General features: G+C 37.1%; 1 protein-coding gene across 1 annotated transcript; it reads left to right on the top strand.

Annotated features, from left to right (window-relative positions):
• Positions 1-34: 34 nt before the first annotated feature.
• TRIP13 (thyroid hormone receptor interactor 13) lies at positions 35-12,791 on the top strand. Its single transcript, XM_050322553.1, has 13 exons — positions 35-430; positions 1,968-2,133; positions 2,433-2,562; positions 3,756-3,811; positions 5,549-5,639; positions 7,009-7,081; positions 8,017-8,080; positions 8,323-8,409; positions 9,127-9,233; positions 10,274-10,427; positions 10,610-10,722; positions 11,903-11,972; positions 12,539-12,791. The coding sequence occupies exons 1-13, from the start codon at positions 339-341 to the stop codon at positions 12,632-12,634; spliced, it is 1,299 nt and encodes a 432-aa protein (XP_050178510.1). The 5' UTR covers positions 35-338; the 3' UTR covers positions 12,635-12,791.
• The last annotated feature ends 1,895 nt before the right edge of the window (positions 12,792-14,686 follow it).

Raw genomic sequence — 14,686 nt, 5'->3', positions numbered from 1 at the left:
TACGAACGCTGTGCGGCCGCGGTGCGCTGCCCCGGCTCCCTCCCGCGCTCCCGGCATCCTTCCCGCTGCGCTGGCGCGCCGCTCCCGAGGCCGTGCCTGCCGTGCGGGGATTCCCGGTGTCCAGCGTTGAGGCAGGAGCGGCCCGGCCGAGCTCACGGGCTGTCCCGAGGGCCGACGTCGCCATCTCCTGAGGGAGGGAAGTGCCGATCCCGATCCTTGCGGTGGGCGAGGTGCACGCGGCCGGGGCGCCGGGAACGGGCTGGCTGTGCCCTTGGGCGTGCAGCACTCCTTGGGGTTTGCTTCTCCTCGGTATCGCTTTTCCCCTAGGAGCGAGAAGGATGGATGATGCCGCAGGAGAGCTGAAGCAAGCGCTCCCAAACGTGTGTGAGAACGTTCAGATCCATGTGGAAGTTCATCAGAAATCGAGCAGGTCTCTATGATCGCCCTGTAACTTTCTGTAACTTGTGCCTGTTTCCTTTTGGCCTCCTGCTGTGCATCCTCAGGAGCCCGCAGGATTCTGCTCTGCCTTCTCTGTGCTCTCCCATGAGCTTCCGTGCGTCTCTTCCTAAGATGGAACAAATCCATTTCTCTCAATTTCATCTGATAATCAAGTTGGTGGCCACATTCAGGACTTGCTCTGGTTTATCCTTGCCTCTCTTATAGCAGAGCTTGAAACTGCACACAGTAGTCCAGGTGTGGTCCCATAGAGGCAGTGAATGGAAAGAATCGCTTTCCCTAATGTTGACACTTTTGGTGGCACAGCCTAAAATAAGGTTGTCCTTATTTCTAGCAGGGACACACTGCTGTCTCACTGCTGTTTTGTCCACTAGTACCCCAGGCCCTTTTCTGCAAAACTGCTCTTCATCAGGTTGACCTCTGCTCTGTTCTATTATCTGAGCAGTGAATGGAGAGATAGGATTTTATGTTTACTTTTGTTGAACCTCAAGAGGTTCCTGTCAGACTATATCTCCAACCTACAGATGTCCCTCTGAACGGCAGCCCTGCTCTCTAGAGTACTGACAGTATCCTGCTTTGGTGTTATCCATAAACTTGCTGCAATTGCTTTCCATTCCATTGTCAAAGGTGTAACTGAGGGTGTAAAAGCAGTGTTAGCAGTATCCCCCCACCTTTTCCAGTCTGAGTTATTGGCAGCAGTCTTTGTGTTAATAATCATAACCCTCTGAGCTGGACAGTCCAACCACCTCACTGTCCATTTATCCAGTCCTTATCTTACCAACCTGGCTATGCAATGGGAGAGCGTGTCCAAGATGCTGCAAAAATCAAGTTGTAAAATATCCACTGCTCTCTTTTTGTCAGGCTTAAAAAACAAGGAGCTTGAAGTTCGCACTGGTTATACATCACTGAAATTGCAAGACTTAAGTTAAAGCCTTTCAGAAATCTTCAAATGGTGTTCCTTTTCCTGTAGCTTTTTTCCTTTTACTGGAATTCTCCTTATAGTATGTCCCCATCCTGAGGTGTCAGCTGTCCTCAGACTTGAAAGTATAATGGAGGTTCCAAGCTAATCTTACCAAATTCAGTCTAGTAGCTTGGCTGTGAGTTTTTCTGTTTTTCCTGCTGAAACACAATCAGATTGCATAACTGATTTTCATTCTTGAAATCTTCTAGCTGTGTCATTCTGTGTCCCCTGATATGACCTCAAACAGAGCAAATAGTATTCTTTGGATTGTGTCTTTTAATGCACAAATTAAAAACAAGTATCAAGTTTGTTGCTTTTGAAAACAGACTGAATTTGATAGTGGGGTTTTTTTCCTGCAGAATGTCATGGGGGAGTTAAGTGGGGTTTTTGTTGGTTTGTTTTGTTGTTGTTGTTTTGTTGATTTTGTGCGTGTGAGATGGAATCTGTTTTCCATGAAGGCTTAAGTGTATGAAATAATACACTCTGACATGAATTCATACTTCCTTATAAACATCAATGCCATGAAGTAATGGTGTTCCTTTCTCGTTAGTGTGGCCAAGGAAGAAGATATTAGGATGAGTGTCCTAAAGCTGTTGAACAGACATACCATTGTGTTCGGTGATTACAAGTGGACCGAGTTTGATGACAGTTTCCTTAAGAACAATGTGCAGTCTGTGTCGATTGTGGATACGGAGCTGAAGCTGAAAGACAGACAGGTATTTGCAGTCAAGAATGGACAGGTCTGTTCATATGCCTCTGAATTAGTTGTAGGTAGACTGGTGGTGGCCTGAGGACATAAGCAAGACAGGATCTATAAGATGACATCTTATTAATCTGACTAACATAACCAGGAAAACGTAGCTAAGTTTTTGGGCCTACACTGCTTAGTAAGGTCTGAAACAGAAACAGTAGGCTTCAGAGATGAATGCCATCTTAGAACTGTATCTTTCTTTTGTTATAATTAGCTTTGAATAGGAAATATGATGCATTAGAAGTCTTTTCATGTTCATTCTAGCCTATTGACTTGAGCAAGAGCAGTCTTTCTCTGCATATTTTTCATCTGAATGAAGAAGGACCAACCTCTGAGAACCTGGAAGAAGAGAATGAGGATATCACAGCAGCTCACCACTGGGTACTCCCAGCAGGTACCTGTGTGATATTTCAGAAAGGTCTAGAGCAGTTATGATGAAAGAAAACTTTGGAAAGGCTGGAAGTGTTTAAGGGTTACCTGTTAAAGGTATTATCTGTATGTGTTTTTTAACTTTGTCCTTTGTCTGTGGAACCAATATATTTGGACTTTTTTCTTTATGGTTTTGACCGAACTGCTACAGGCGTTCCAAAACACATCATTTATTTCTGTAATACTCATGGATGCCTGGAAATAACTGGTGTTGTGGTCTAAAATGTATAGTCATAATCAGAAGCATTCAAGTTTTTAATCCTACAAGCTGCATTCCAAGTTGTAACTTGGAGACCCACAAGAAACTCATCACTTTAAATAGTCATTTTCCAGAGCTCACTTCTGGTGTCCAGCCCCCAAGGCAGTGTCGCTTTTATATCTGAAACAGACAAACAAAGAGATCCAGAGTCCTCAGAATGTTTTCTGAAGAGAAAAATAAGGCAGTAGAGCACGACTTGCCTGTTACTATCTTGAGCTTGGGGAAGTTGGATTCTATACCTGGAGGGAGAAGCACAGGTGTGAGCTTAAGCTCAAAGAGACAGTTATTCTGAAGTGTTTCCTACTCTCTCCATGTTTCAAAATGCCTAACTATCCATTAGATTTATTTTCAGAAAGAAGTCAATCTGATACACTGACACTATTCTTACGTTATTGTGGTTTATAGTTGTTCCATCTATTTTGCTTTTCTTTGCTGAAAGTTAGAAACTAACTGCTAGGAATGACTGATACTCAAATGACAACTTCAGTTTTTTGTGCATTATTCAGCCATATGCTTTTTTTGGTTCTCTACATCTTGATGTTAATCCAAAAAAAAAAAAGGCAAACCTGAATAATAAAAATTGCCTTAGAATGCTCCTCCCACCCCAACTTCTCATAGCTCTCTGTATTTTTCCTTTCATGTTAAGAAACCATTAATTTCTCAACACAATAATTTGACAAATTTGAGCAGTTTGAGAAACTGCTGAATTTGTCTGTTAGGAAGTAGTGTTTGAATTTTGAGAAAAATAACTCATGAGATTTTTTTTACAGATATTTTAATTGCTCTCATTTATCTAGTTTTAGTTGAGAATAATTTGAAAACTGCTTTATGTTCCAGTGGTAGGCTACAAGTTTCCAGACTGATTTATCCTGAACAGGTATTTAATATTGCTTTTCCAGCTGAATTCCATGGCCTTTGGGAAAGTCTCATATATGACAGTGAAGTAAAAGCAAATGTAAGTTGAAAATTAATTACAATTAAGATTGCTTGAGGAGAAGTAAGAGCTGAAATGAGGCCTGTTTGAAGTTTACTGCATCCCTTGGAGACGTGGTGGGTGCAGATTAGGCAGAAGGGAATGGGAGTTTAAATGTGTGTTTCTGGCAGCAGCTAAACAATTAATTGGCTGGCAAAAAAAAGCCAGCACTGTCACTGTTCATAAAATGCACATTGAATGACTGGAGTTTGCTTCCACTTGAATGCTGGTAAGATGTTTGAAAGAAACAGAACAGTTCCATGGGGTCATTTTTTGGCTCAAAGATTCTGTGCATTCATCAAAGGTTGTGATGGTAAATGCCACAGCTTGTAGAATCTGGAATCTAGTAATTGTGATGTGACTATAGACCACAAGTGACTCAACTCAGTTGTTCTTATGTCAGCACTCATTAAAATGTTTATTGTACTTCTTAAAAAAAAAGAAGCTTCTGACTGACATTTTTGGACACAAATAATTTATTCATTAGCTTGTTTGTAATACCATAGGTGCAGTATTCTCACTTAAGTTTTTATAAACAAATATAGCAAAGCAAAACGTTCCAGTGATTGTCCTTCTTCATTTATAAGGTAAATATGAATAAACATGTCCACGTTTGTCTAATTTATGACACTGATTTCCAAGTCATCTATGAAATGACAAGACTATCTTATTAGACTTGCTGGTGTACTAAATAACAGCAAGCTGATCACTGTTGACTGTAAGTGTATATTGGTAGAAAGAAATGGTTGCTTTTAATGACTAAAACTAGGACTAATTCTGTAAAAATAATTGTGACAAATCTTCATTCTTTAAAGCATGGAAATGCTTGGGCATGGTTGGGTTCTATGGGCTCTGAAATGGTTGCTGTGAATTTTCGAAATAGTATGGTCTGTGTCCATGGAATATTGAAAAACATGTGGATTAAGTTCAGTTGGTTTTGCTGTTGTGTAACTGCTCCACCGTGAGCATGAGATTTTGCAGGAGTACTGTCGTATTGTCCTATTAACACCTTTGGATCAAAAGCACGTTACAGGTAAGAGCGCCAGAAAGTAATGTGGTATCAGGTGTTATGATAGGTAAAAGTCAGTATAGGTTCACACCTGAGGTTCATACTCATTTTGTTGAAAGAGTTCTCTACTTCATACTTCTAGAAATTCTAAAATGAAGTAGCAGGATTTTTAGAAGCAAGCATTCAGGGAAGTGTATAAAACTTCCCTTATTTGGAAGGGTTAAACAATCTACAAATGTGTTGCAGTAGCTGATACAAATGCTTCAGTAAAAATGAAGTAAATTGTTAAAGGAAATGCTTTGGTGGGCTTTGTACAACAAACTGAACAAATGAATAGCTGTACAAACAGGACCAAGAGTTTGAGTCTTTGACTCTCTGTACTTGGACAGCTTGTGTTTTATGGATGCACTGTAAGTGGGACAATGGAAAATGAAAATAATTTCCCTTCCTTAAAGCACCTAATTTATTAATTTAAAAGTTCTACATCTCTATTTGTGCCCAGTACATGCTATTTGCATTCTTGGGAGTAGGACAGAAATTAATTCCCATACTTTGCAGAAATAAGTTTGCCCATAGCTAAAAGACATGAGCTCTTTCTTTTGTTGTTGTTGTTGTTATGAGTACATAGTAGGCATGATTAGAATATTGCTGCTATCTGTAATTGTATTTGCTCTTATGTCTCTGTGTCTATTTTTCTCCTCTTCAATTAGTTACTTGATTACGTGACAACAACATTATTATTCTCTGACAAAAATGTCGACAGCAACCTGATATCGTGGAACAGAGTTGTTTTGCTTCATGGTAAAAACGATCTCTCTTAAATCAAGTAGATTTGTTGGCCACCTGTTTATACTTTCCTTCTGGCAAAACTTGTATTGCAGGCCTGTTGTAGTGAAATTAGATGATAAAAAAGTAGCACGGAAATATCCTCTCTATTATGCAAGTTTAAATTAAATGTAATGTCAGAGTAAAATCAATGTTCCCTTGTACTATGCTTTGCAGGAATTTAAATTCTAAAATTTACAGTGCAGTGACAACTGTGGGGTTTTTAATTTTCATTTTTAAGATATTGCAGCTTTTTTACATAAAGAGCAAAAATAATGCAGATACTGAAAACATTAGGCTGCATATATTAGTTTCACTTCTATCCCAGTATTAAATATCTTGTTAGTTATGACTTTATAAAAACTTTGAGGAAACTGGGAAATCAATCTGTGTGTTGTGGTTTTGACCCTGTGTGTTTTATTGCCAAGTTTGAAGGCAGTACTCTCAGTAATTTAGTTGTTTCCATGAAGCTGTAACCTTCAGTCAGTCCTAGCTTACTGTGGAAGTTATACCAGAAATGAGATTAGCATCCACAGAATCCATTTGCTTGAAAAATGCAGTTTGCTATTGATTAATTGCAATAACTGTCAATTTAAAAGCTGCAGGATTTTTTTTTTAAACTATTTATTTCAAACTGTTAGCAATGTATTTACGATAGTTATATTTAATAACGAGCTAATTATTGTGATCACTGTAACGGCAGTACTGTCTTTGAATGAAAGTACTGTCATTTGGTTGACATTAGCACTTTGTTTATCATCCACACATCATTTTCAATAGATCCATACTCTTGTATGAATCACTGTGCTTGTACTTGCCTGTTTTGGAGAAAGTCTGTGTAGATCTTCCATAGGGTATCAAGCCAGATCCAAAAGGTTTCTTCCAGAGCATACTTCCCAAGATACTCTGGATTGCCCCAAGGAAGAAATTTCCGGGAAAGTGGGCAGCTGATCAAACTGGTCGTGATATGTTTCCATTTTCCATGTTAGAAGAGAATGTTTCAGGAAGATACAAGTTTAAGTGTAGCACCAGTTGTTGAGAATGCTGATAAGCATAAGCCCTGCTAGGGTGATACACCTTTCTCTGTGACTGTTGAGTGTTTTAACTTTACGGTGTCTGCATACAAACTGGTACACTAACTATACTAATAACTGAAAATTATATAAATTCAAAGGTCAGCTCTGGAACTGTAATGGAATAAGGAATTTTCTCAAAATATTCTGGTCTACTGTGTTTTTAATCTACAGTTAGTGCTGTGATGAAATAGAGTAGTTAAAAAGCTGTTACATGTCATTAACAATCTGATGCAGATTCTATGTAATGTATGGATGTGATTTCAAATCAGGCCCTCCTGGAACTGGGAAAACTTCTCTCTGTAAAGCGTTGGCTCAGAAGCTGACAATTCGACTGTCATACAGGTGATAATGTTTTTGAAATTTTTCACCTTAGTTTACTATTGTAAACTGGTTGTTCTTTTTCACTAGCCCAAATATATGTAATATTTGATTTCAAGTAACTTGTGCCAAGTGCTAATATCCTTTTTTTTATACTGCACCCAGCTAGCAATAAAATTGATCTGATAGACTGTCTAGGATATTTAATGCTTTTTAAAATGTGTCATTGTTTGTGCCCAGGTGTGTAAAACAAATTCCAGTTACAATATAGTAATTTGTGCTCACATTGTACATCAATGAATATTAAAGGGCAAAGGATCACAGATTATTTTGTTATTTCTATCTTCTTGTCCAAAAAAGCCTGTTCTTAACAGGTAGCAATTTGTTTTGTACTTGGGTTGTCCGAATAATGCAACCTGCAGAGGTCAGTTTGTATATCAGACAAGTAATATGCATTAGCCTTAAAGTTTATAGCAACTTAACAAATTTATTTACAAAAATAAATGTTACAAAGTGTAACGTAAGTAATGGGAGTGATCTGAAAGTTGAAAAACATGGGCTATATATTGTGTGGTCGAGATATTTTGTCATAAGGAGATCCATGCACAGCTAAGTAAATAAGTTTCCTACTTTTATATGAGTTCTTGCTGTACTGAAGAAAATCTTACATGAACAGAAGATTAAAGCAATTAGCATGGTAACTGTTACTTAAACTATATTTAAATAGCACCTGTTCTAATGGAGACATTGTAATAGCAATTTAATGTGAAGAATTTTAGTGCGACACGTTGCTGGAAATGACAATTGAAACAGGTATTATGTCTTGAAAAGTAGGTAATTTAAGGCACTAATTCACAGAATCCCAGGGTCAAAATGGCAGGAATGAGACAGGAGTTAATTGATATAGCTGACTTTTATTTAGAATAGAGTTAATACTTCCTTTTCCCTTTATACTTTAGGTACAGGTATGGACAGTTAATTGAGATAAACAGCCACAGCCTTTTCTCTAAGTGGTTTTCTGAGGTATGTATTGATGTAGCTAATTAAGTAGACACTGGGTTTTAGAAATTACACTGTTTCTGTTGAGCTTGTTTCATGTATGCACCGGAGATTACTCACAATAATTAACATGTTTGAGAATGCTTAAATAGAAGTTATATTGAAAGTTATTTAAAAAAAAAAAAGATATTTCCATCTTTAAATATGGTAAGCCTTGGAAAGTTGTGTGGTAAGGAAATAAACATATGCATATGGTGTCTTTACAGAGTGGCAAGCTTGTAACCAAGATGTTCCAGAAGATTCAAGAGTTGGTTGATGACCAAGATGCTCTTGTATTTGTACTGATTGATGAGGTATGATTCCAATAGCGTTGTTGTACATAAAATTTAGCAGGAAGTAAATTGCTGGGGAGAAACTGTAATAGTGCTCATTTGTAAAGAACAATAAAAGCACATCTATGCTGTTTTGTAAGCTACTTTGTGCAGAAGAGTGAATTTTAATCTTGACTGCTGCAGATTTGAGAGATTTGGAAGGAACACAGTGCAATTTAGCAGGCAAATTAGAGCTGAAAAGGAATTGAAGCCTTTCTTGGTGGGACTTCCTTGCTGCTGTGTGTTTACAAGTGGAGTAAAAGTAGCCTAGATTTGTATTATTTGTAGTCTTCTATGTGTTGTAAAGCTCCAAAATACATTAATATGGTTTAGTTCATTGTCTACATTTTCTACAGAGTTGCATACATAAGGAACTCAGTAAGTAGGTACTTTACTATCTTGTTTTATTGAAATTCCTATGGGAAAGCTCATTCTAAATTCAATATATTCATTATTCTGGTGGTGTGTTCCATTTCACTTTACTTCATTGACATGCCTTTCCTTCTCCCCCTGTAATTTCCTACTTAACCAAAGATTTTGAAGATGGAGTTTTAGATACCAGACACAAGCATCTGAAGGTATATTGGCTGGGTTATTTGTTTGCTGCCAGGACGCCAATTGTGCAGTCTTTTTGGTTTTTTCTTTTGGTGTTTGGTGATTTTTGTTGTTGTTTTGGTTGATTGGTTTGGGTTTTTGTAGGTGGAAAGCCTCACAGCAGCCCGCAGTGCCTTCAAGGCAGGCACAGAGCCTTCAGATGCTATTCGTGTGGTGAATGCTGTACTGACACAAATAGATCAGATTAAAAGGTAAACTCATATTATTGCAACAGCAAAAGTTAATTGACAATTTCAGGATTCCTACTAAATTTCATTTCCTACAAAAACAAATTGGTTAGTGAACTGTTTTTTGTTAATGATGATAATTCTGAAAAGACATAGGAGTAATCCAGCAGAGTATTTTGCATGTACCTGAGTGTACAACCAAATCACCAGGCTGTATACTTCCCTTAAAGATAGGGAGAGAAAAAAGACAGATCATCATGATCTTGTCTCTTGAAGAAACAAGAATAAGATGAATGAAGAATTTGTTCATTCTGTACTGCTTCTGGGTGTCAGTCTAAAGCAGACTTGGACAAAACATGGTTTAGAAGAAATTGTTCATATTGCTTGCTCCACTTTGTGTGCTGGATTTAGTGCAGCATACCAGCTTTTTTTTCATTCCTGCCACTTCCCTTTCCTTATTGTACATCCTTGTCATTGTTCACAGAACAGTTTCTTAGTATTTGGCACTGTCTTGCAGCTAATTAAACATGTCTTATTCCTATGTGAAAGCTGACAGGTTTCATCTAAAAACAGCTGTGGTTAAGAATGTTCTTTCATTTCTTAGAACAAGGCTATGTTCTCTTTTAAGCTCACTCTGAAGTCATTTGCAGTTAGAATATGTCACATTGCCCGTTAAACTATATGCTTTCTATTAAATTGAAACGGAAAACATGTAGATTAAAGTTTCAAAATTATGAGTCTTCATTTCAAAATATTTTTTTTTGTTGTAGAAACTATGCCAATAGGCTCTAGATAGTTAGATAGTTAATGTATATCACTTCTAGAATAGGATTAGAGAAACTGTGGACACTTGAGAAACAACTAAAAGAAAGAGACTATGCATTGAAATAGGCTGGTGGTAACTGGCCAAGAGCTTGAGATCGTTTAATGTAATTGCTGGTTGACAAGAGGGATGGGAGTGCTTATTGCAAGAAATTACAAGAGTCATAAGAGGGAAGGTCTTGATTTGCCAGTCACAAAAGGAGATAAAACATGTGACCTAAAAATCTGCTTTTGTCTTGAAGGTATCCCAATGTAGTTATCCTGACTACTTCAAATATTACGGAGAAAATTGACATGGCCTTTGTAGACAGGGCTGACATAAAGCAATACATTGGACTTCCATCTACTGCAGCAATATTTAGAATATATCTTTCTTGCTTGGAAGAACTGATGAAGGTAATATTTAAAAGCAAGACTGCAAAATGTCCTATTTCAATATGTTTGACATTTTAATCATACTTCCTAAGTAGCAAAAATGCAAAAAATTTAATTCCTTCTCTGTATTTCGACTCCTGCTGTAGAATTTAATTTTGAATGTATTTGTTTTTCACACAACAATGCATAACTCTTCTTTCTAGTGTCAAATAATATATCCTCGACAGCAGCTTCTGACACTCAGAGAGCTAGAGATGATAGGCTTCGTAGAAAATAATGTGTCAAGGCTAAGCCTTGTACTAAAAGAAATCTCAAGGTAAGATTCTGACATTTTACTTTTTTTCATATATGTGTTGAGTTGTGGAACGATGTGTAAAAGTAACTGAATTTTAGAGCAGTTAGAGTTCTGAAACATTCCAATTTTTTTCTATTGGGGATAGTGCAAAACCTTTTAGGGGACGAAAAGTGGAAGAAATCATGATTTGCTCACATTTCTTAGTCTCAGAACAGGCTTGGCTTAGTACTGCTTCTGGTTTCTGCTCTGCCATTTGAAGTCCTCTTGGCAGATTGCTGGCTGGATTAGTGAGATGCCTTAGGTTTCAGTGGATATTGGGAATTGTAACGCAGGTTAGCAGAAATAGCATGGCCCTCAGGTCCTGCTAAGAAAGTGTCTTGAAATACCTAGCAATCTACTAAATCAGTATTTAGCATGGAGATGTGAGTGGGCAGAAGCAAGGGGGAAGGGAATGAAGCGTAAATGGACAGTGTTGTGGTTTTCTGAGGATGCTCAAAGAGCAAATAGTCTTTCACTGCAGCTTAACAGTTCTTGAATCAATAAATAAAAATTATATTTATGGTATCAAGCAATATTTTTTCCAAAGTGCTGGTCCCTATGGAACAAAATAACATAAAGTTAGCAAAATGTGTTTTCTTTTTTCCTGAAGTATGCAATCTGAACCAGTGAGGAGTGGAGTAAAAGCAAGTAAGTTTTTCCAGGGATAGAGGTTTGCCTTTTATGAACGCAGAGTCGTGCTTGGAGAAGACAAGAAACATATTTCAAGTAGGTGAGGTGAAGGAAACTGTAAATGGTGGGTAGAAAGAGGAAAAGCAGTAGCCATGAGGTCCAAACTTCAAAACAGATTTTTTTTCAAGTCCTTCCAAGAGTGGTTATGTCTGTACCATACCCTTTTGGTGTGGACATTCCCCCAGACTCATGAGATATGGCACAGTGATGTGAAGGGCGTGATGTAAGCATTGGCAGGCAACTGTGACCATGCTATTTCTGTACTCTCGCTTCCTTTTCCGTACTATGCGCTATTGTCTCCTATAAGCAGAATTTGTCTCTTCTCTTCCTGCTGTGAATTGTGGTGACCTGCTGAATTGTGGTCTGAGGGTTTTTTTAGAGCAACTTAGTGGAGAAACAAGAAAAAGAAAAGGTCTTCTTTTAAGAGTGGACACTTAGCATTTAAGCAGCGCTTGTCTCTGTTTTACTGTAGAAGAAGTGAAGGTCTTGGTGGCCGGGTCCTGAGAAAACTTCCTTTCCTAGCACATGCACTTTATATTCAAGTAAGTTTATTATATTCAACTGAGTTTATTGTATTCATTATAATTTAGTTTGGGTTTGAGAAAGGCAGGAATACATTTGGACACTGACTGAAGAAAAAGATTGGTCTAAACTCTCCCCGCTTTGATCTAAATTTCACTGCTTTGTAGACTGCAACAATTATGTGCTGACCATTACCTAAAATGGGATTGAAGAAGTGATGTGGGATTGACTTGTAAAGCAGCATTCTACTTTTAATTAAATTAATGAATATTGATATTGGTTCTCTGATAATTCCTTACTGAAAAAACCCTCTACCACTTTATAACTAGTATTAATTTGTTAAAAACCTTTTTTAAAGCAAATCTACAGTAATAGTGATTGACTCTAGACCTTGAATAGCTTGAATTTGACTTTGCCATGCTAGCTTTTTTAAAATAAACTTGCAATTTGTTTTGTAGCATTTTGAAAAATTTGTAACATGGAAGTCAAATATTTCTCTTATTGATACTGTGATTTTTATGTTAAATATTATGTCTGCCTTGCCTATTGCTGTAGTGTGTCTAACAAAATGTTCTCTTATTTTCAGTCCCCCAGTGTTACAATGGCAACATTTCTTCAGGCTCTTTCACTTGCAGTAGACAAACAATTTGAAGAAAGAAAGAATCTTGAAGACTCTGTGTGATACTCTACTGTTCTGTAGTTGACTGCATTGTTATATTTTTCATACAAATTGTGCAACATTTATGCATCTGTAAAATAAATTGTCAGCACCTTAAAAAACCTGGAATACCCTTTTCTAGTTTTTAAAATATTCTTTAATAAACAATTAAGAAAGTTTACAGCCTCTTTTTCAAAGCTTTATTTCAAATGTCATTAAGAAGATTGTAAAAAGGTTTTGTTCTAAGTCAGTTACCTTTCGCAGTTACTAAAAATGGGCAGACTTCTTTTCCTTACTTCTTAATCACTAACTTTCTATCCATGCCTCAGGTTTTATATTTCTGGTTTCTTTTATATTTTTCATAGTAATAGACATTCTCTCTTTAAATCTGATACTTCTGCTATAAATGCAGTATTTGTTATTGCTTTTGAAATAATGAGGATGAAACTGGGAAGGGTTTAAAGTGCTCAGTGATAGATCAGACTTTTTATACTGACATCTCTTTATCTTGAAATTTAATGCAAATTATTACTTTTTTTAATTACATCAGATTCAAAAAATTTAATGAAGAAGTTACTTAATTGTATTTTGTAACACTAGGGGAATTTTTTTTTGAATTTGTGTTTTTGCAAGAATGTTAACCAGAGTGGACCATATTTTCTCCATGAAGTGTAACTAGAGTTAGAAGTTAAAGAACGGTTCTTTAATGCATGAAGTTTGGTTTGGTGTTGTTATATGAAAAAGAGAAAGGGGGACTTTTTACAAGGGCATATCGTGATAGGACAAGGGGGAACAATTTTAAACTGAAAGAGGGTAGGTTTAGCTTAGTTATTAGGGATAAATGCTTTATTGTAAGGGTGGTGAGGCATTGGAACATGGGATCCCTGGACTTGTTCAAGGCCAGGTTGGAGGAACCTGGTCTAGTGGGTAGAATCTCTGCCATGATAGCGGTGGAAGTTGGAAGTAGATGATCTTAAGGTCCCTACCAACCTGATCCATTCTATGAATTTTAAGGGAGTTTCCAGAATAGTTTTCCTTAAATAAAGATAAAATGGTGAGATTTAAGTTGATGGTATCCAGTTGATGCATGTCTCCCACAATCTTTTACCAGAAACAATAACTTTCTAATCTGTTAACAGATTAGTTTTAATTCTGCTCAAAGCCACTAGATGGCAAGAATGAATCCTTGAGATTCAGCAAGTCATGTGAGAGTGGGAATGCTGACTGAATGTTTCCAAAACCCTAATGAAAAAGACTTACTTTGCCACACTCAAAATCCCTCTTCAAAATGCAATGTTAGCTGTAATGCAATGTAACACCATAGAAATTCTCTACCTAGCCTAATAGAAAAATTCTGGGATTTAAAATGTTTTGCCAAATACAAGGAACCTGTTGCAGAACTCGGTCCAAAGATGAAAAGCAGTGAGTTCTCTATGCTACAGCGGAAGTTATTTTGCAGTGTGCTTTAACCATCTCATCCACTGGGTGGTGTGTTTAGAAAAATATCTGGGATCTAGGTCACTATAAGCACAGATGATGAAATATTAAACCTGTTGAATGCAAAGACTTGCAGCATAAGCACCTAAAATGTGGAATTTTAGAACAGTAATCCTGAAACAGAAAAGTAAAAACTTTTCTTTTTCTTGCAAAAAGCAAATATAGATCCTTTGCAAAGGTGAGCATAGCTTATTTTGTGAGATATTTCTGTGACTGATGTTTTTTCAAACAGCAAAGATTGTCCATTACTAATCCACATCCTATGACGTGATTTGCAAAATTTGGGTACAGAGATTGAAGAGGGAAGGCTCTTATTACTTGATTTATTTGCTGGAAATGGTGCAAAGACTGATTTTTTTAAAGTGCATCTTCAAAGTTTCAGACAGTTATTTAACTTCTGAGCTGCAGAAATAATTAATTTCAAAATGATCCTACTTTCATGGCTCACTGTCAGTGCAGTGTTGCGCTTCATAATTTTCAGTTCAGAAAGGAATGAGAACCCAGGGTAGAAGAATCAAGGCCATACACTCAGAACAATATGATGATTTTAGAGCAAGTTTTTGGAAATCAACAGAGGTT

The sequence above is a fragment of the Myiozetetes cayanensis genome, unplaced genomic scaffold (genome assembly GCF_022539395.1).
Source record: "Myiozetetes cayanensis isolate MyiCay16 unplaced genomic scaffold, myiCay2020 scf1, whole genome shotgun sequence".
Taxonomy (NCBI): Eukaryota; Metazoa; Chordata; class Aves; order Passeriformes; family Tyrannidae; genus Myiozetetes; species Myiozetetes cayanensis.
This window is presented reverse-complemented; position numbering and strand designations above follow the sequence as displayed.